The following is an 18,948-nucleotide window of genomic DNA, read 5'->3' on the forward strand; positions in this document are numbered from 1 at the left end:
GCGATTGGTTTGGAGATGCACATGTAGCCTAGAGAAGATTATAACTGAAAGTTTTTTTCCAAAAATAGCCATCCAGGGGACAGTAAGGCCAAAGTGCAGAGGCCAGAGTCCCTAGTAGAAACATGGTCTGAACTAGTGCTGTCCAACAGAACTTCTTGCAATGATGGAAATGTACTCTATCTTGCTATCCAATAGGGTAGCCACGTGGCCACCCTTGCATACACTAGTGCTACTGAGGAATTTAAATAGCCACATATGGCTCATGGCTATCCTTTTTCCAGTGACAGCCCCTTTCTGCCAAAGAGCTTGAGGCAACTTTGCCACTTAAAGTCAAGTCTAAAACAAGAGAGGTGCCTTTGAAATAACAGTGGAATCCAATGGCAAGCCAAATCTCTAAGACAGAGTGAGACAAGGGAACAGGGACCCAGCCGTGGGCAGGGGGAGGAATAGGAATAAAGAGGAGCGGGGGAAGAGGAGGGCGGGGCCAGAATTCAGGTCCACCAAGCCCTCATGTCAGACTAGACCTGAGATTCTTAAATATAGATGTATTTTTTTCATCTCTGGACACACTTCAATCACACCCCTTCTGCCTTCCCCTCCCAACTGCAAACCAAGTGCAGCAGACACAGCACAGCACACATGAGGGGCCCTTCTCTTTCACCAAAGCTGGGGGCAGGGCACAGCTTGGGGATGGAAGAACCTCGAGGTGAGGTAAATATGGAGGTTCTAGAATCCAGTGGGCTGAGTTCTAGACCAGGGGGATGGGACCAGGATGCAGCACAGAGGGGGGGGGGTTCTAGAATCAGCAGCTGGGACCCAGAACCCAGTGGTTTCATGGTGCGTCTAGCGGTTGAGGGTTGTTTGGGGGAGGGTGCAGGAGAAGACAGCCAGTGGTCCTCAGCAGAGGGATTCCCTGGAAGCCACAGGAGTCTAGAGATATGGGGGAATTCAGATTCAGGGAAAGAAGAATAGGGTCTGGTCCAGAAAAGGCCAGAAAAGCATCTAGACCAAGACAGTGTTCTCCAGTAGGAATGAGAAGCCAAGTGGTTCTGCCCCCACTTGCTTGGCCAAAGTGCAGAGAAAGAAGGGAGTTGGGCTGGAGGGATCCTCCAGGCAGAGTTGGACACCCCAGGGAAGGCTCCCTCAGAGTAAACAGGACTGCACTGGCCTGGAGCCCGAGTTCTGGAGTTGAAATAGAGAACCTGCACTCAGTTAAGTCCCTGAAAGGGTGCCAGCTCTGGACTTGATTGTCTCATTAGCAGGGCTGCCACATGGTTTCCAGTGCTCCGTGGCGTCCTGGCCAGGCCTGCACGTGGCAGACTCTGTTTGCTGTAGAATTAGTAAGTGCAAGGGATTGTAGGAGCCCCACCATAAAAGGCAACAGAGCAGGTTTGTGAAAACCTCTGGCACCACAACAGGGCAACGGCAGATCCCTGGCCTCTGGGACGGCCTGGGGGGTAACTCCAGGGCACAAGAAAGGCACATTGTTGTGGATACTGGAGTGCTGGGGATTCCAAGAGCGGGGCTAGAGGGGCTGGAGTATATGGTGGAGGAGGCGGGGTTGTGGACCCCACAGAGGGTTGAAGATCTGGAGTGAAGTTTTGAGACAGCGCCATTCCACATCCATTCTCTGGATAAGGGAGGCAGGGTTGGAGGGGGCGGGGCAGGGGGGGGGGCCCGGGATGGGATAGTGTGAGGTTGGGGATTTAGTTGCGTTCCTCGCCCAGGGAGCTGGCGGGACTAAGGGGTTCGCTGGGGGTGCTGACTGAGCTGGAGGGCGCCGTGTCCACCGACCCGCGCTTGCTGCCGGTGGAAGAGGTGCAGGAGGCGCGGCGCGGCCACTCGGGCGCGCGGATATTGCGCCGGTCCTTGGCGGCCTCCTCGTCCTCGTCGTAGCGTTCGCCATCTTCATCCGGTGGTAAGTCCCGGGGTTCCTCCTCATCCTCGCTCTGGTGCGGGCTGGAGTGTCGCGACAGCGAGGGTGATGGTGGCACTGAGGCTGGCCGTGGGTAGCGGTAGCCCTGGGTCTGTATACGGAGGTGTGGGCACAAACCGCAGAGTGATCAGAGGCTCCCTACAGCCAGCCTGGGCGTCCAACGTCCCTGAGGCCTTGCGACTCCAGGAGGGACACCCCACCTCACCCCCAAACCCCCTTTCTAGCTCCTGGCCCCGCCAGAGGGACCTCTGGATCCACTTACCGCGTCAGCCTCGTGAGGCTCGTAGGTGAAGTATTCTGGAAAGGCCTTGGCCAGCGCCATGTGGCGCGCTGACATGTAGTACTTGTTGGAGGGAAAGAAGCGGGGTGGGCATCAGGGGGCAGGAGCAGACCCTGCCCCCCGAGATTTGGTGGCTGGGTGAGTCCTGGCTACACCTTCAATCAGATAAGCACACTCCCGGCAATTTCCAGTTGGCCTCTAGGCCAATCACGTCCGAGGCTCCACCCCTTATGTAGATAAGCAGGGCTGTGAATGGACAGTCTCTGAGCCACACCCACCAAGAGGGTTGGGATTCTCCAATCAGGTACATCTTTGGCCACACCCTTATGCAAATAGAGAACTTCCAACCCACGTATCTTCTGGACGTTAGTTTCTTAAAGGGACAGCAAGTGTTACAAAAAAGAGAGCGTGCCCTTTGTGTCCGCTTTCGAGGCTTGGGGAATCAGTCACCCAAAGCCGGAAGTGATTGATTCACCGGCAGAGGACAGGGAGGGGAGTTATACCCGGCCTAGGTATTTCCAGTCCAGAAGATCAGAGAGGCGCTCCGTTCGGTTCCGCTGGATAATGCGCTGCCTTCGGCTCTGCTGGCAGAAACTGTAGAGGAAGGAAGTGAGCTGCGAGCAGGAATCATCCAAGCTGCGGAATCGCCGGTCCAGAATGTAGATACCTGTCGGGGCCAGGATGGGGGTCTCAGAGAACAGACTGAAACCTTCATTCTTTCTGGGACTCTGCGAGGACCAGGAGGCCTCCCTCCCACTGGGACTAAGGAGTCCACTCCCTCCTTTTAGTGGCTCCAGAGTCCACGCCCCTCTTTCCCAGTATTCAAGAATTTCGATTCTCAGTCCAGACACTGACCGTAAGCTGAGGGGTCTGCGATGTGTTCCTCCATGAAGCAGCCGAATCCGGAGAGGTTGGTGGAGACACTGGGGATACCCATTACCGTGCACTCAGCTGCGGGAAGGTGTGAGAAAGGTCTGCTTACTTTCCGTCTTTACAGTATTGTCTTGCTGCTGCTGCTGCTAAGTCGCTTCAGTCGTGTCCGACCCTGTGCGACCCCATAGACGGCAGCCCACCAGGCTCCGCCATCCCTGGGATTCTCCAGGCAAGAACACTGGAGTGGGTTGCCGTTTCCTTCTCCAATGTATGAAAGTGAAAAGTGAAAGTGAAGTCGCTCAGTCATGTCCAACTCTTAGCGACCCCATGGAATGCAGCCTACCAGGCTCCTCCGTCCATGGGATTTTCCAGGCAAGAGTACTGGAGTGGGGCGCCATTGCCTTGTCTTAAATCCCAATAAAAGCTTCAATGGCGCCCTCTACTGGAGCCTTTAACAAGTGCCGGGTGCTGTGCTGAGCAAATCAGAGGCCGGAAAAATCAAGCTGTGCATTAGCCCACGAGTGATAGTCCCCATTTCTTAGAGGGGACGCTAAGAGGTCCAGAAAAGGGAATTCACTTGCCCAAGGGCTCAGGGTAAGAAAAAGTCTATAACTGGGCAATAAGGATGCTAATTTATTGAGCCCGGTACTCTGGGCCAGTGTGGACCATTTTAATGAATCCTTAAAACCTGTAAGATACTTTGCTGTGCCAGGTTACACTGTTTTGGTTTTCATAGCTTCATAGACTGTTTTGTTGTTGTTTGTTTGTTTTGTTCTTTTGCTTTTTTTTTTTGGCCACACTGTGCGGAATGTGGGATCTTCGTTCCCCAACCAGAGATGGAACCCGTGCCCCCTGCATAGGAAGCCAGGAACCTCAATCACTGGACCACCACAGAAGTCCCCATAGTCTGTTTTGATAGGAGGTAAGATAAGATCTCTCATTATTACTAACCCTGTGTGCAGAGCACCTTCTATACCTCATTTACTACCTTAAAATAATGTTGAGAAATGCTTTAAGGAGTTTATTATACATCCTATGTAAGTGTTTCTAAAAATATCTGTAAGCTGCAAAAGCAGGCACTACATATGACAAGGCTTATTAAAAAAAAAAAAAGAGGCCAGAGGTAGCACTTTTAGCTCAGTGGGTAAAGAATCTGCCTGCAATGGAGGAGACCTGGGTTCAATTCCTTAGTTGGGAAGATCTCCTGAAGAAGGAAATGGCAACCCACTGCAGTATTCTTGCCTGGGGAATCCCATGGACAAAGGAGCCTGGAAGGCTATAGTCCATGGAGTCGGACACACCTTAGTGACTAAACCACCACCACCATGGGAAAAATAGGGTTGGGGCTGGTCACATCATTTTAACCGTGGATGAAAACGAAACTGGCAAGTTTCCTAATCATCACATAAGCACTGTTTAAAAGATTTGTCAAATTACTCATCACTGAAGAAATACTACAGCAAATGTGGTATTTATTTTGCCTTAAAAACATATGAAAGTAGCTGGATTGTTAGCAAACTGTGCATTTAAGCTGTTGCTGTTTGTGGAAACCGAACAGTAGCAAACAGAGAAATCACGTGTGAACTCTGACATCAGCCCTCTAGTTACTCATCACGTGAGCTGCTGTGTCACAGAAACACATGAACAGACTGTTCCCATTGTTCCTCTTTTGCAAGGGTGGAGCTTGGAGCTCAGGGAGGGTGAGTCCCTTGGCTCAGGATCATGCCAGATGCTGAACTCACCTGGTGTGTAGCCCCAAGGCTCATAGTAGGAGGGGAAGACCCCAAGGTGGCAGCCACGGACAAATTCCTCATAGTCCACAGGGAGCAGAGGGCTCGTAGAGGACAGGAACTCCGGGTGGAAAATCACCTGGCAGTGGAAAACAAGGGCTCAGCGTGAGCACCTTATTTAGCTCCTCCCTGGGTGGAGGGAGCTCCCAGGGTGCTCCCTGGGTGGCTCAGAGAGGATGCAAGACTTGACCCAAGCCACACAAGTCAGTGTCAGGACAAAGATAGGAATCCAAGGCTGTCTGCCTCGGAAGCAAAGGTTCTTTCTAAACACTGCAGTCCTTTCATAAACTAGGGGAGACAGGGAACATGAGGGCCAGGCTCCATCCCCCATATCACACCCCTTCCTCCTAAACCACTCCCCCCAACTTTGCTCAGCCCCACCCTGGCCAGTGAGCTCACCTTGACTCTGTCAGCACTACTATTGAAGAGGCCAATTCGGCGGATGGTTGTCAAGATGGGGTCTGAGGAGTCATCCAGCATATTGTGGGTGCACACAGGAGGGAAAGATTGCCGCTGTAGGGGCCACAAGGGGGGGGTGTGGGGTCAGGCAAGGGCCAGAGCGCTCCCTCCTTCACCATGAGCCATGCTGATCCTGGGGATCTAAGGGAACCACAATTCTCACCAGGTTGTGGAGCAACAAACCCAGAAGATTACCAGGAGTGGTAGATTTCCTACTTGGCTCTATCTGTAAAGGTTTTCATTTCCCTTTAACCACCATGAGCTGAAAAGAAACTATAATCTTCAGCTGTCTTTGAGCCAGAGCCAGGGTTAACATGCCTCACAGAATACAGGGGATTGTAGCTAAACTTGTTCTGTACTCTGGGTTGTCACCAAAGAAACCCAAAGGGATTGTAACTCCCAGCAATTGAGGGGGGCAGAGACTGTGCCTTTCAGGTGCTGCTTGCTGGGAGTTACAGTTTTCTTATGAAAATCCTGGACCTCCTTTCCACCTCCACCGTCAAAACCCCACTCTCAAAAGAAACCACAGTTCCCATGAGTCACTAGAGGAAGACAGAGCTAGTGCGATAGCAGTCCCAGGGACTGCTGGGATGTATAGTTCTTTGCAGCTGTCCCATCATTCCTCTCATTAAAAAATCTACTCATCTTCCGTTTACTGACTCCAGGAGCCCAGGAAACTACAACTCCCAGCAGCCTCATGGCAGAAACATCCTCAGTGAGACCAACTGCCTTAGGAACTTTTGGGAAATTATAGTTTGGCCAAAAACAGGTCACATCTTATTTGAGCAACTTGGCTGTCTTGGTTTCTATTCCCCAGATAATGGATCACCAACACTGACCACAGATACCAAAAACCCGATTCCAGAGAAGAAAAGAACTCTAATTCCCAGAAGTCTCTGGGGGTAGGGAGAGTCAAGGTAGCAAAAAGCCCCAGGGGCTGCTGGGAGTTGTAGTTCTCATTCTGTGGCTGCCAATTTTCTCTAAGGTTTCCCATCCCTCTAATTAACCCCAAGTATGTACAGAAGCTACAATGGGCTATCTGGGAACTTAGAAACAACCAGTGGGAGAAGAAACACCAACTGCTGAGAATTTTCAATGTTCTTCAAGGAGTGTTTCAGCTGACCCCAGTCTACCCCCAGAGGACCAACAAAACTACCACTCCCAGCAGCCTCTGGGGGAAGAGATAGAAGTAGCATGCAGCAAAGCCCAAGTCAGCAGGGAGTTGTAGTTCTCCTTTTGTGGTGACCTTCACAAAGAATCTGACATGACTGAGCAACTAACACTTTCATTATTGACTTTAGTCTAAGGTCCCTTCTACCTTTTGTTCATGGATTCCCCAAGGACTCAAAGGAACTACAACTCCCAGCAGCCTCTGGGGCAGAATAAGCTGTGGGAAAGCAGGATACCCTAAAGGCTTCTGGGAATTGAAGTTATACCTGTCAGCTCACACCCTTCTGACTTCAAAATTGATTCCTGGAATAAGGGCTTGGCGATAAAGCAGAACTCCCAGCCATCTCTGGGGTCAGAGCTAACATGGCAGTCTGCCTCAGGGGCTGCTGCTGGGAATCGCCATCTCTCAACTCAGGAGTCCAAAGCATACCTGCGTGGCAAAGATGGCTCTCTTCATCATAGTGAAGTCCTCCTTGTCCAGCATCTTGTTCATGTCTGGGAGGCTTCCCCTGTAAGGCGAGCAGGGGGATGCATCTGGGCATGGGTGACGAGAGGGTTTAGAGCCCAGGAGGATGCAGGGCTGAGGGCAGGGCACTCACACCAGCAAGGATTCGTAAAGCTTCCTCCCAAACTTTTCCTTCACTGTGTTGGCTGTATCCCTGGAGGAAGCAGAGCGACAACATTACATAGAGACCAGCTGCCATTCACTGTTAGGCTTCTGGGGCAGCTGGGAAGTTGAGGTCTGAGCAGAGAGAAGCCCTGGGGATTTCTGGGCTGGAGGATGGGGACTCGGGGAATCAGGTCCTAGAAGGCTTGGCTTCCTTGTGCCTTGCATCAGCTGTGTGACCAGGGACAGATGGCCTTCCCTCTCTGACTTCGGTGACTCATCTGTCAGATGGGGATAAAAATAGAAGCGACCTCAAAGGTTTGCAGTGCGAATTCAATGAGGTCATGACAAAAAATGCACAGTGCCTGGCACACAGTGAACCTTCCAGAAATGTCAGCTATTATTAGGATTTGTGCTAGCGATCCTAAGCCCCATTTTATTAAAAGGGAAAATTACGTTCTGAGAGGGGGAATGTATGGACACAAGTAACGCTAGCCAAGTGCTACCCTACAATGTCATTGACATTCCTCTGTTCATGGTCCTCTCAGAGCTCTGGCTTCATTTTCTACCCCACCTCCCTAGGGCATTCTGCTCCATCCCTATTGGCTTCCTTGCTGTTTCTCAAACATGCCCCAGGGCCTTTGCACTTGCTGTTCCCTCTGCCTGAAATGCTGTTCCCCAGATATACACAATGCTCTCTCCCTCATTTCCTCTCTTGGTCTCTACTTGCTGGTACTTTCTCACTGTGACCTGTCAGGACAACCCCATCTCATATCCCAGTCCTGCTTTTTTTTTTTTTGGCCACAGCACTTTCTATAGAACTTTCTAGAATGTGAACTTAATGAGGGCAGGGATTTTATCTTTCTGGTTCACAAGTGTGTTCACAGTGCCTGGAACAGCACCTGGCACACAGTAGGAGCTCAAGGAATAGCCAGCCAATGACTAGTGAGTGGGTTTTACAGGTGAAGAAATTGAGGCTTGGACTTCCCTGATGGTCCAGTGGTTAAGAATCCGCGTGCCAATGGAGGGGACACAGGTTCAATCCCTGGTCTAGGAAGATCCCACATGCCCCAGGCAACTAACCTGTGCACCACAATTACTGACACCATGCTCGAGAGCCTGCGAGCCACAACTACTGAAGCCTGTGCACCCCAGAGCCCATGCTCTGCAACAAGAGAAGCCACTGCAACGCAATGCCTGCACACTTCAACTCAAGAGTAGCCCCAGCTCAACACGAGTAGAGAAAGCCCATGTGCAGCAACAAAGACCCAGGTGCAGCCAAAAATAAAATAATTAATTAAAAAGAAACTGAGGCTTGTGCAACTAAGGGTTCATATGCTAAAGATCCGGTGTGCTGCAACTAAGACTCACGGCAGCCAAATAAATAATAAATATTAAAAGAAAAAAGAGGGCTTCCCTGATAGCTCAGTGGGTAAAGAATCTGCCTGTAATACAGGAGACCCAGGTTTAATTCCTGGGTCAGGAAGATCCCCTGGAGAAGGGAAAGGCTACCCACTCCAGTATTCTGGCCTGGAGGATTCCATGGACAGTCCATGGGGTCGCAAAAAGTCGGACACGACTGAGTGACTTTGACTCCCATGACCGTATATGGCACAATGCAGGGGACACAGGTTCAATCCTTGGTCCAGGAAGATTCCACATCCCATGGAGCAACTAAGCGGGAGCTCTATAACTACTGAGCCCACGCACTGAAACTAGAGAGTAACCCCTGCTCGTCACAACTAGAGAAAGCCCATGCACAGCAATGAAGGCCCAGCACAGCCAAGAAAAGGAAGGAAGGAAGAGAGGAAGGTTTGAGATGCTGAGTGTTTGGCCTCAAGTTACAAAGCCAGAGTGGGACAGGGGCGTGAGCTGAACTCGCTGGCTGGATATCAGAGCCGTGGTCCTGCTATGTCACATTCACCCTGCCTGTGACTGCAGCTTCATATGCCCTGGGGCTGGACACATCTGAAGCAAGTGACTCTGCTAGGAATCAGGTCAGGGATGGGTTGATCATGTTACAGATGACAAAACTGAGACCCCGGGAGAAACCGGGGACCCAAAGTACGCAGATGGGAATGGGAGCTGCAGGAAATGCTGCGCCAAGGACTGCTGACCAAAGCTGCTTGCGCACGGCCTGGCCCTTAAGGGTTTCCACGTTGAAATTGTTGGTCCGAGCCGGCATGATGAAGAAGGCGACCACCGTCTGCTCGCTGCCATTCACCTGGGGCAGAGGAAAGGGAGGGCCTTGTGTGTGTGTGTGTATGTGTGTGTGAGTGAGGATCACATGGGAGAAGGCTGAGACACCCACCCTTTTCCACCCCTCAAGACCACTAGGACCTTGCCATGTCCCTTCCTGTCAAGAATATAGGACAGAGTTACCATCCCCACTGGGACTCTGATCTTCTTTCTGAGTCATCCCTACACTCCCATTTTATACATAGGTTTCCCTGCCCCCACCTTCCCAGGTCTCCATTCTCCTTCTCTTTGACCCCTTGCAGCCCAGGCCTTACTCTGAGCAGATAGTTGAGCCGGGCCAAGGCCTCCAGGAAGACGTCGGCCCCCTTGTTGGAGAACTCATAGCGGCCGGCAATAAAGAAGTACAAGGTCTTGTCCAAGTTGAAGTCTAGGTGCCTAAAGAAGCCACAACCCAGGGTGAAGCCAAGACCCTCACCCACATACCGCAGCCTCAAAACTACAAACCCCAGAAGCCACAGGGGCAAAGAACATCTTTGTTCTTAGGACATCAAGAACATCTTAGGACACAGGCATCATGGGAACTCATCATGGGAACTGTGGTTCTCTTCTCCTTAGACAGGGATTTCCTTAAATATTCAGCCGTTGTGCTGGTGCTCAAGAACTCAAGAGACTGAGCCCTCAGTTCTCCCCTCTGTTGGCCCCAGGAGTCTGGGCTCCCAACCCCCTCCTCTTGAGACCTAAGTATCTGGCCTACATACCCATAAAAATGGCCCCGCACAAACTCCTGGATTCGAGCCTTGCTCTGAGCATGGAGGTTCTGGAACTCATGCATGGCAGAGAATTTCTTCACATTCAGTCCATTGGGGGTCACGATATCTGGGATTGGGGGAGAAGGTCCCACATTTCATTTCTTCATTTCTTCATTCAGATCAATGTGGCTGAATGAATAAATGAAGGAGAGACCCCTTTCCTTTCAGAATGTCTTTGTTTCCATAGCGCCTCTGTGAGTTCCTGTGGTGACCCAATTGCCCTAACACTCAGACACCTTCTTTTGCAATACTGCTTGCTTATTTCAGAAGCCTAACCACAATTCCCATCAGCCCCCGAGAATGGCTAACTAAACAGGGAACAGATCAGCAACAAGGCTTCTGGGAGTTGTAGTTCTTTTGTTTCCCCTACGCTACCCTGAGCTGGGGGAATGAATCAATATCCCCATCCTGTTTCTCTACCTTCAAACCTCTTTTACGGCCCCAACTGTTTGCTATTGTCATAGAAATTAAAGTGTGTCATTGAAAAACTATAACCCCCACCAGCTGCTGGGGTAAAATTCCAGGAATATAAGGAGCTGTCCAGCCAAAGGCCTTGCACCCACTGACAACAGATGCTCTAATTTGGAAAGAAGAATTGGTTCCAACACTGCTTTTCTTAAAAACAAAATCCAAGGAACCTCCTTCCTCTTTGTAAGACCAACATCTATATTAGTCAGTAAAAGAATTTTATCATTTCTGAAATTAAAGAAACTACACCTCCCATTAGTCTCTAGGGTATACAGTCAGGCAGCCTCATATTCAGACTGGCAACCTATGGCCTTCTGGGAGTTGTAGTTCTTTGATCTTTACACCAAAAAAAAAAAAAAAAAGGTTGGTACAGGCCTTGGCATAGACTACCTCATTTATATCTACGGTCCCCAGCCTATTTCCTACCTGGTTTCCTTTTGAGTAGGTGCTGAGCCTCGATGGCGGTAATCTGGGACACAGTAGTGAAGACGTGAGCGCAGTGGGCTGCGGCCCGCTCCATGCAGTAGCGGTGATAGATTTGCCTCTCACCTGCTTCTTTGTCCACGTTGAACTGGGCAGGCAGAAAGGGTGATCAGGTTAGAAGGACTGGGGAAAGACAGAAGGTCCAGTCTCTAGTGTCTTGGGGGAGACGGGGGCTGAAAGCTGGACTCCTGGGTCTGAGGGTGGAAAGGACTGGGGATTTGGACTCCTGGGTCTCAGGAGAAGAGAGAACTTGATCCCCTTGGGCTTTGAAGACAGCTTTGGGCTGTCTTGTAACATTGTCAACCCCCATTTGCCACATTCCCAGCTCACATTCTCCAGGTTGTTGTAGAAGTCCACGGCCCCGGCACACAGGTATCGCCCCAGCAGCGTGGCGTGGGTGGTGAAGATGGTAGCCACGGGCAGCCGCCGGGCGCGGCACAGGCAGAGCCCGACGCCTGCCAGCCACTCGTGGAAGTGTGCAACCACATGCGGTTTCTCCTCACTCTGGGCCAGGAACTGTGGGGCAGTAGAGACAGGCCGCTGTGTCTCCACGTATTTTGTGAAGACAACCAGTGATTCCCCCACGTAGATGAGGAAGTAGGAGAGTGGTAAACCTACCCCTACTACTGCACAGAGTAGGTGGTGACCTACTGCAATCCCCATCAGACAAGGACCTCTCAATCCCTGAGGCCACTGGACTAGCTGACCTCAGCCCCACAGGCTTATGGGAACTGTTTTTTTGACCAATCTTCTAAGTCCCAGCAGAGGTGAATTGGAAAGACCAAGGTTTTCCCCAGGTCATGAACACAATTCTTGGAGACCCTTTATGGCAGTCAAGAGTAGACCTGTACCCAATACTTGCTGAAGGACTACAACTCCCAGGATGCCCTAGAAGCAGCCAGTTATAAACTGTTTGTCCCAAGGTGTGGGGGACAAAAAGCATCTTGAGTCTTTTAAAACCTAAAAGAGGGTCAGTACAGGATTCCCGGTTCTCAGATAGGCTGGGGATTCCTAAACATCCGGGGCCCCATCTGAAAGCCAAGTCTAGCCCAATATCGGAGAAGGCAATGGCACCCCACTCCAGTACTCTTGCCTGGAGAATCCCAGGGACGGGTGAGCCTGGTGGGCTGCCGTCTATGGGGTTGCACAGAGTCGGACACGACTGAAGTGACTTAGCATAGCATAGCATAGCCCAATATAGGATGAGAGAATTACAACTCCCAGAATTCCCTGGGGTGAGCCTTCCCGTCAAGTCAGCCTCCTCTAGAGCTAGGAGCTTGGCATTTCCATATTTGGAAGACTGGAGTGGATGATCTGGAGTTGAGATTGGCTCTCTGAAGAAAGAAGAATCTAGGCCCCTGGATGTCCATGTTCCCAAAGATTAGATCTAATCCCTGGATTAAAGGACTACAATTCCCAGAATGCTCGGGCAGAAGAGACACCAACCACCCTCCGACCACCTGGCAACCCTCTGGCCAGGGACTGATGGCCTTTGTAATTTGGGACCTGGGGTCAAAAGGAGGGGCACAGGAACTGACAGTGGGGCCTACCTCACCCAGGAACCAGGTGGTGAGGAAGCCGAAAAGGACGGCGTCGTTGGCCTCCCGGTCGTACCAGGGCACCCCGATGTTGCATGTGTCCCATAGCTCCCCCTTCCAGCGCTCCAGGGCCCAGGCTGAGGCCCCCACATCGAGGAGCACCACCAGGGGGCCCCCCTCGATCAGCCAGCGCCCGAAGTACACCTGCAGAGGGACCACAGGAAGGCTTAGGGTTGTGGGCACCTGTGTCTGGTCACAGCATCTGTGTTTCTCCCACCCCCAGGCGGACATCCGGGCTCACAGCCTGGGTTCTTCTACTTTCTTTTTCTTTATCTGCCAATTTTTCACCCATGGCCTTATTTCTCCATTTGCTGTTAATTATTCCTCCCACAGTCTTTTCTCATCTTAGCTGTGGCACCTCTCCCCATTCCTTGCTTCTTATCTTTCTTTTCAAATTTTTTGTTTATTTTTGCCACACTGCACAGCATGTGGGATCTTAGTTCCTGATTAGGGATTGAACTTGTGCCCCCTGCGTGGGAAGTGTGGAGTCTCAACCACTGCACCACCAGGAAAGTCCCCCTTGCTTAGTTGCTATAACGGCTGTCGCCCGTCACTACTTATAACCCACACTGCGCATGTCCTGCCTCCGTGCCCCGTACTGCCTTGTTTATCCACCCTGCTAATCATTTCTTCATTTTTCCCTGGTGGCTCTGAGGTTAAAGCATCTGCCTCCAATGCGGGAGACCTGGGTTCGATCCCTGGGTCGGGAAGATCCCCTGGAGAAGGAAATGGTAACCCACTCCAGTATTCTTGCCTGGAGAATTCCATGGACGGAGAAGCCTGGTAGGCTATAGTCCACGGGGTCACAAAGAGTCGGACACAACTGAGTGACTTCACTTCCTTACTCACTTAATCATTTCTCCAACCCGCTGCCTTGTTTCTATGTCCGCTGCCACATTTCTCCCACCAGTCATCAAGCGGCTTTCTCCCATCAGCTTTCCTTTCTGTGGGTCACTGGCCGCTGCTTTTACCCTTCTCGCTGCCTTGTTTCTGATTCTTTCACCTTATACATCACCTGCTTCTTCTTTCCCCTGCCCCCAGCCCATCTTATACTCTGCAGCCTCCTATCTAATACTGCCCACCCACTTTCCACACCTTGGGGGCTCCCACTGCTGTGTTTCTAAGCCTCCAGGTTGGATTTCTGCCCTCTGCCATGTTTCTCTGATCTGTTGGCTTCCTCCAGATTCCTGTGGCCCAGCTTCTGGGCCTGCTGCCACACCTCCATCCGGCTGAGCCACCCTACTCCTCCCAACGTGGCTTTTCCCTCCCCCTCCCAGCTGTTGTCTGCCCTTTTGCTGGGGGGGCTATTCTTAGGCCCCCAGCACGTGGATAGCAGCTGCCCTGGGGGAGGGACTGGGCCGCCCTAGGGTTCCTTAGGGACACAGCCCCTCCTGATTGGACTCCAGACCCCATCCCAAACCAGAGGCGGTGAATGAATGAAGGCAAGCCTATACTTCTCCCTCCCTCCCAGAACCCAACCTGTCTGTGCCTCAGCCCTGGTGCCTTCGGGCCTAACCTCTGTTCTCATCCTCAGTGCTCACTAGGTGCCTGGCACTCTCTCCCTCCTCTTTCTTATTTTTTATTTTCCCCCTCCTCTTTTTAATTCCTGACTCCACTCATCTGAAACTCTGTCCCCTGGGTCTGCCTGCCTCTCTTCCTCAGTTACCCACCTTCCTCTCTCCTTCGAGACCCTTCTCTCTAAAACATTAGGCTACCTCTCTTCCCTATCTAGACTCTGTTTCCCTGTTGCTCTAACCACTGGGAAACCATCACTTTTGGGGACACTCAGCATGTCTCCATCAGCTCTCTTGTTTGTTTACCTGCCCACCTCACTCTGCAAGCTGTTTTAAGTAATAATGATGTGATAATAATAACCACGAAGATAACAGCTCACAGACATGCGAACTGCATGCCAGGACCTGGGTTGAAGACCTTTTATGAGCTATTTCATCCTCCCAAGAAATCTCTACAGTAGATGCTATCAGCAATGCTCATCAGTCAAGGTCACACAGGAGGAAGCAGAGAAGGTGAATTTTTTGTGTGTGTGAACTATTTTTAAAGTCTTTAGTGGATTTGTTCCAATATTGTTTCTGTTTTATGTTTTGTTTCTTTGGCAACCAAGGATGCGGGATCTTAGCTTCCTGACCACGGATCAAACCCACAAACTTCTGCATTGGAAGGCAAAGTCTTAGTCATTGGATTGCCAGGCAAGTCCCCAGAGAAGATGAATTTGAACTTCAGGCTCCAGAACAACTGCTCTGACCTCCTGCCTCACCCCCACCCCACACCCACCACACACCCACCAGGTTTTATCTGTCCATCTAGCTCTTTTCCTCTCTCTGCATCTGAGGATCTTGGCCTCTTCCTCTTTAGGACCATCTTTCTGTCTGCCTTGTACCTGCTCTCTGTGTTCATTCACCAATGTCCTAGAGCCGGGGGTTCACCCACTCACTTCACAGAGTCCTGGATCTCTCTGAGTGTCTGTCAATCTTACTTCCTCTATGTCTGCCTGGGAAAGTACTGGGCCATTCTGAGTTTTTGTGTGGGCCTCCCTGTCTCCCCGGGACTGTCCACCCCCTGCTCTTCCTCCTTCCGCTGCCCCCACCCAGCGCTCGGCTGGGCCATGCCCCACCTTGCAGCCCTTGCTGTTCATGGAGTCCAGCGTCCTCTTCAGGGCTGGCGTCGGGGGTTCCAGCAGCTCCACCTGGGTCCTCACGCCCTGCTCCGTGTACGGTCCCACCAGGTAGTAGTTGTCGCCCCACTCATCCCCCGTCACCTTTGCCTTCGTCTGCAGCACTGTGTAGATGCCGCCCACTGTGGGCCCAAGTACATGAGGACAGGCCCCAGCTGAGAGCCACATACCTGGGGCCTGGGGAGGGGCGTGGGTGCACAGGAGCCACGGACCTCTGGCTCAGAGGGAAGAGGGAACTGGGAGCCCACACTTCAGGGTCACAGGGAGGAGGGGAGGGGGGCTTGATGGATGGTACTCCTGGGTTGATGGGAGGAGGGGGCTGGGGTCAGGACTTGGAGGGAGAAGAGGGTTCAGGCTGGACTTCTAAGAGAAGAGACGGGGGGCCTTGGCTCCCAGGTGTGACAGAGTTAGGGGCTGGGGCCGAGGAGGACAGAAGCTGACGAGGGTTATCAGGGTCCAGGTTCTTGAACTGCCAGCTTAAGGGAGCTGGGTTTAAACTCCAAGTCAGGCTCCAGGACACAATAAGGGAGAATCCTTCTTCATGGCCTCATTTAGGTTCCCACAGTAGTCCCAAAGAAGCCAGAGCTGTCACCCCTCACCCGCCAGGGACTCTGACGACCAGTCTCCCAGTTCTCTCTCCCCATGTGGGGACACAGGCATGCATGGCCCTGCCCCTCCCATGACTCCATTCCAGACTCCTTACCCCCTGGAGCCTGGACCCTGGCGACCCATGGCTTCGTGTCTGCAGAAACCTGCAGCCCCGCCACCCCCTGCCCCCGTTTCTCTCCCAAAACTCAGTAATGCAAAATCCCAGCTTCCTTCCTTCTGTGGAGCTAGACTGCCTCGCTCCTGAGTTTCCTGCCCCAGCCTTCTCCAAACCCAGAACATCAGGCGCTTTGGAGCCTGGGACCCAGAAATCCAAGCCCCCAGCCACTCCCACCCCAGGGCCCAGCCCCTGACCAACTTAGGACTTCCCAGTCTTCCCCCAATCCAGCGCGCATGTGTCTGAGGAGTCTCCTCTACTCCTCCAAATCCGGAGCTCAGGCACTCAGAACCCTGCCTTCCAGGCCCCAACGCTCTCTCACCCCAGGATCTAAGAATTAGGGTCTCCAGCCTCCTCATATATTTACTCTCAAATGACCAGTTCCCCAAATTCTCCCACCATGATCCGTGCATCCCATCTCCAAGTGGGCTCTCTCTAAAATCCGGAGTTACATCCCAAGATCCTTCCCCACCTAGGGCCACAGTTCTGAAGTGCCAAACCCTTCCCCCCGCATCTCCTTCCCTATCAAGGACCCAAGTCTCTGTGGTCTTTTTCATTTTAACGCCCTCTCCCCTAGGACCCAGGACCTGGGTTTCCAGGCTCCTTTCGTCTTATGCGACTCATCCCCTCCCTCCAGGGCCCAGGAGACAAACTCCAGCCCCTCTCCAAGGGCACAGGAGTCACAAGCTCCTTGCCCAGGACCCAGAATCATGCCATACAGCCTCGTTCGCTGTTACTCAATATTCGGGCCCTCATCCCCGCCTGCTCTTCTCGTCCGGGTCCCTCTGCTCGGTTTGCTCACCCTTGTTGGCCACCTCCCAGGCCACCTCGAAGAGCACTGTGTTCTCCAGGTCGAATTCATCCTCCCAGTCCTCCAGTCCTGGCAGGGAGGACATGGACAAAGTGCGGTTTAGAGGCATGGCCGACGCGGTTAGAGGGCTCCGGGGGGCCACCGGTGGGGGCCCCGGAGGTGTCGAAGGAATGCACTGGGCAGGGCGCCGGGCCAAGTAGCTGGTGCCCGACGGGAAGCTCGCACCGCCCTCGGCTTCCTATTGCACGACCGCACCCCCGCCCGGAGCGGTCAGACCGGGGCTGCAAAGCGGCCGCAGCGTCACTGAACCCCCTGGGACTCCTGCAGTGAAACCTTGCGGCCACCAGGAGGCGGCGCCCGCCCCCCGGCCAAGGCCATTGGTCTGCGCCTGGGGGCGGGGCTCCCGCGTCTTCTCATTGGTGGACAGGGTAGCGTTCACTCGGCTCGGCCCCACCTCCGCCTCACAGCTGAAGGGAGCTCGGGTAAACGGGGTTTGCTGCTGCGCTAGCTGATTGGCCGTCAACCCTGTCAATCCGAAGCTGAGGCCCCAGAATTGGAGTGGGAGGGAAGACGGTCGATGAGGAGGAAAGGAAGCGTGGGGAACGTGTGGTTCCCCGAAGAAGCGTTAAAAGAGTTTTGCAATCGCCTTAGCAAGGAGGTTCTGGGTAAAAGGAGGAGGAGCCGGGAGGCGAGAGGAATGGACGCGGCCTCGGCGAGTGGGCAGGGCCTAAAATGTGACACCACGCCCCACCAGGAGAGTTTGCATATTTATAAAGAACCACCGAGATTTTTGGATGACTTGGCAGTCTAGAGGGGCCAGAACACTTCGTTCCTAGCGCGTTTCCGTTTCCGCTAGGATATTGGCGGTTGGTGAGCATCATGGCAACCGTGGTGAGTGTCGGCGTGCTGAGGGCTGAGGAGTCTCAAGCAGGGGGCTGGACGGGGACTCTTGGATCTTAGTGGAAAGGAGGCTGAGGACCTTGACTCCTGGATCTGAGGAAGGAGGGAGCTGGGGGCCTGGGCTTCTGGATCTGAGGGAGGAAAAAAGAAGAGACTAGGATCCCGGCATCTTGGGTTCAATTGAATTTTTACGGTATCAGTGGTCATATCCGACTCCATCGTCTTGTAGGAACTCCAACTTCCAATCTTCTTTGCTTTGAAGTCTGATAAGGGTTGTAGTGTCTCGGGCTGCAAGCCATAAAACAGTCTTGGGTTGTTGATGGTGTGAGTGGTACCTGAGTACAAGGGAGAAACACAGGCGGGGACCTGCCGTATGAGCTTCAGATCGTGGAGTTGCTTACTGAGTCTTCAGCCAAAAGAAAGAGTGTTGAGAACTCAGAGTCGAAAATGGTTGTGGGCACAGAGGCTTGAGATCTTGTCATGGAATTGTTTCAACTGTTTTCATATTCCTAGCACTTCATCACGGCATGCCCAGTGTGGATGCTCAATAAGTTATCACTTGAATGAACTCCGCAAAGGAGAGACCAAGTATATTGGGCCAGGCCCCAAGTACTTTTCTGAGAAACATCTGAATAAAGAAAGAATGTAGCCTTAGCTTGAGGGTTGGACATGGCTTCCCCGGGGCCTCAGTCCTCATGGTAACCCCAGTCAAGATGGGGCTAGGATGGAGATGAGATGGTGCCTGTGGTGTGAACTGTCACTCTGTTTCTGTTGTCATGGCAAAGGGCAGTGGATGGTGAAGTGGAAGAGGAAAGGGCAGTGGCCACCCTCCTGAGACGCAGTTCCCATGGGTGTGTATAAAGCATTGGAAGTGTGAGAGGATGGTAGGGGCAGAATTTCGTAATGACCTCTGTTTCCATGGGATCAGTAGGCAGCAGGGGGTAGAAGAGGCTTATGGTGAAAGGAAAGGTTTTGTAGGAGGCAGGTCTGTTTATGCTGGGATGGCTAAATTTTGGGATTCCTGGATCAGTGTCTCTTTTCTGTCTCAAGTAGTGTCTGACAGGCTGTGTAGGGGTGAGTGGGAGTATGTTCTCAATCTTCTGGTAGTGC

General features: G+C 52.4%; 2 protein-coding genes across 4 annotated transcripts in view; one reads left to right on the forward strand and one right to left on the reverse strand.

The window, feature by feature from the left end:
• Positions 1 to 530: 530 nt before the first annotated feature.
• On the reverse strand, positions 531 to 17,324 carry GYS1 (glycogen synthase 1). 2 transcript variants are annotated; one of them, XM_069551176.1, is made up of 16 exons: positions 16,930 to 17,324; positions 15,305 to 15,486; positions 12,625 to 12,816; positions 11,405 to 11,590; positions 11,018 to 11,162; positions 10,073 to 10,190; positions 9,629 to 9,749; positions 9,233 to 9,339; positions 7,108 to 7,167; positions 6,939 to 7,017; positions 5,279 to 5,392; positions 4,832 to 4,958; positions 3,072 to 3,167; positions 2,720 to 2,883; positions 2,199 to 2,279; positions 531 to 2,027 (listed from the first exon to the last, which is right to left on the reverse strand). In XM_069551176.1, exons 1-16 carry the CDS (start codon positions 17,045 to 17,047, stop codon positions 1,707 to 1,709), a joined length of 2,211 nt encoding a protein of 736 aa, XP_069407277.1. In that variant the 5' UTR covers positions 17,048 to 17,324; the 3' UTR covers positions 531 to 1,706. The 2 variants fall into 2 exon arrangements, with proteins under 2 accessions (XP_069407277.1, XP_069407278.1); XM_069551177.1 differs by lacking the exons at positions 9,233 to 9,339; positions 9,629 to 9,749 and having other exon boundaries at positions 16,930 to 17,261.
• The window catches only part of RUVBL2 (RuvB like AAA ATPase 2), a 93,105-nt gene continuing 91,367 nt past the window's right edge, over positions 17,211 to 18,948 (forward strand). Inside the window, exon 1 of one of the 2 annotated variants that reach the window (XM_069551191.1) lies at positions 17,211 to 17,829. In XM_069551191.1, the coding sequence (XP_069407292.1) occupies positions 17,818 to 17,829 (12 nt within the window). In that variant the 5' untranslated portion in view covers positions 17,211 to 17,817. The remainder of the gene's footprint in view (positions 17,830 to 18,948) is intronic. The other variant, XM_069551192.1, reaches the window with a different exon arrangement.

This window comes from Ovis canadensis, chromosome 14, assembly GCF_042477335.2.
Source record: "Ovis canadensis isolate MfBH-ARS-UI-01 breed Bighorn chromosome 14, ARS-UI_OviCan_v2, whole genome shotgun sequence".
Taxonomy (NCBI): Eukaryota; Metazoa; Chordata; class Mammalia; order Artiodactyla; family Bovidae; genus Ovis; species Ovis canadensis.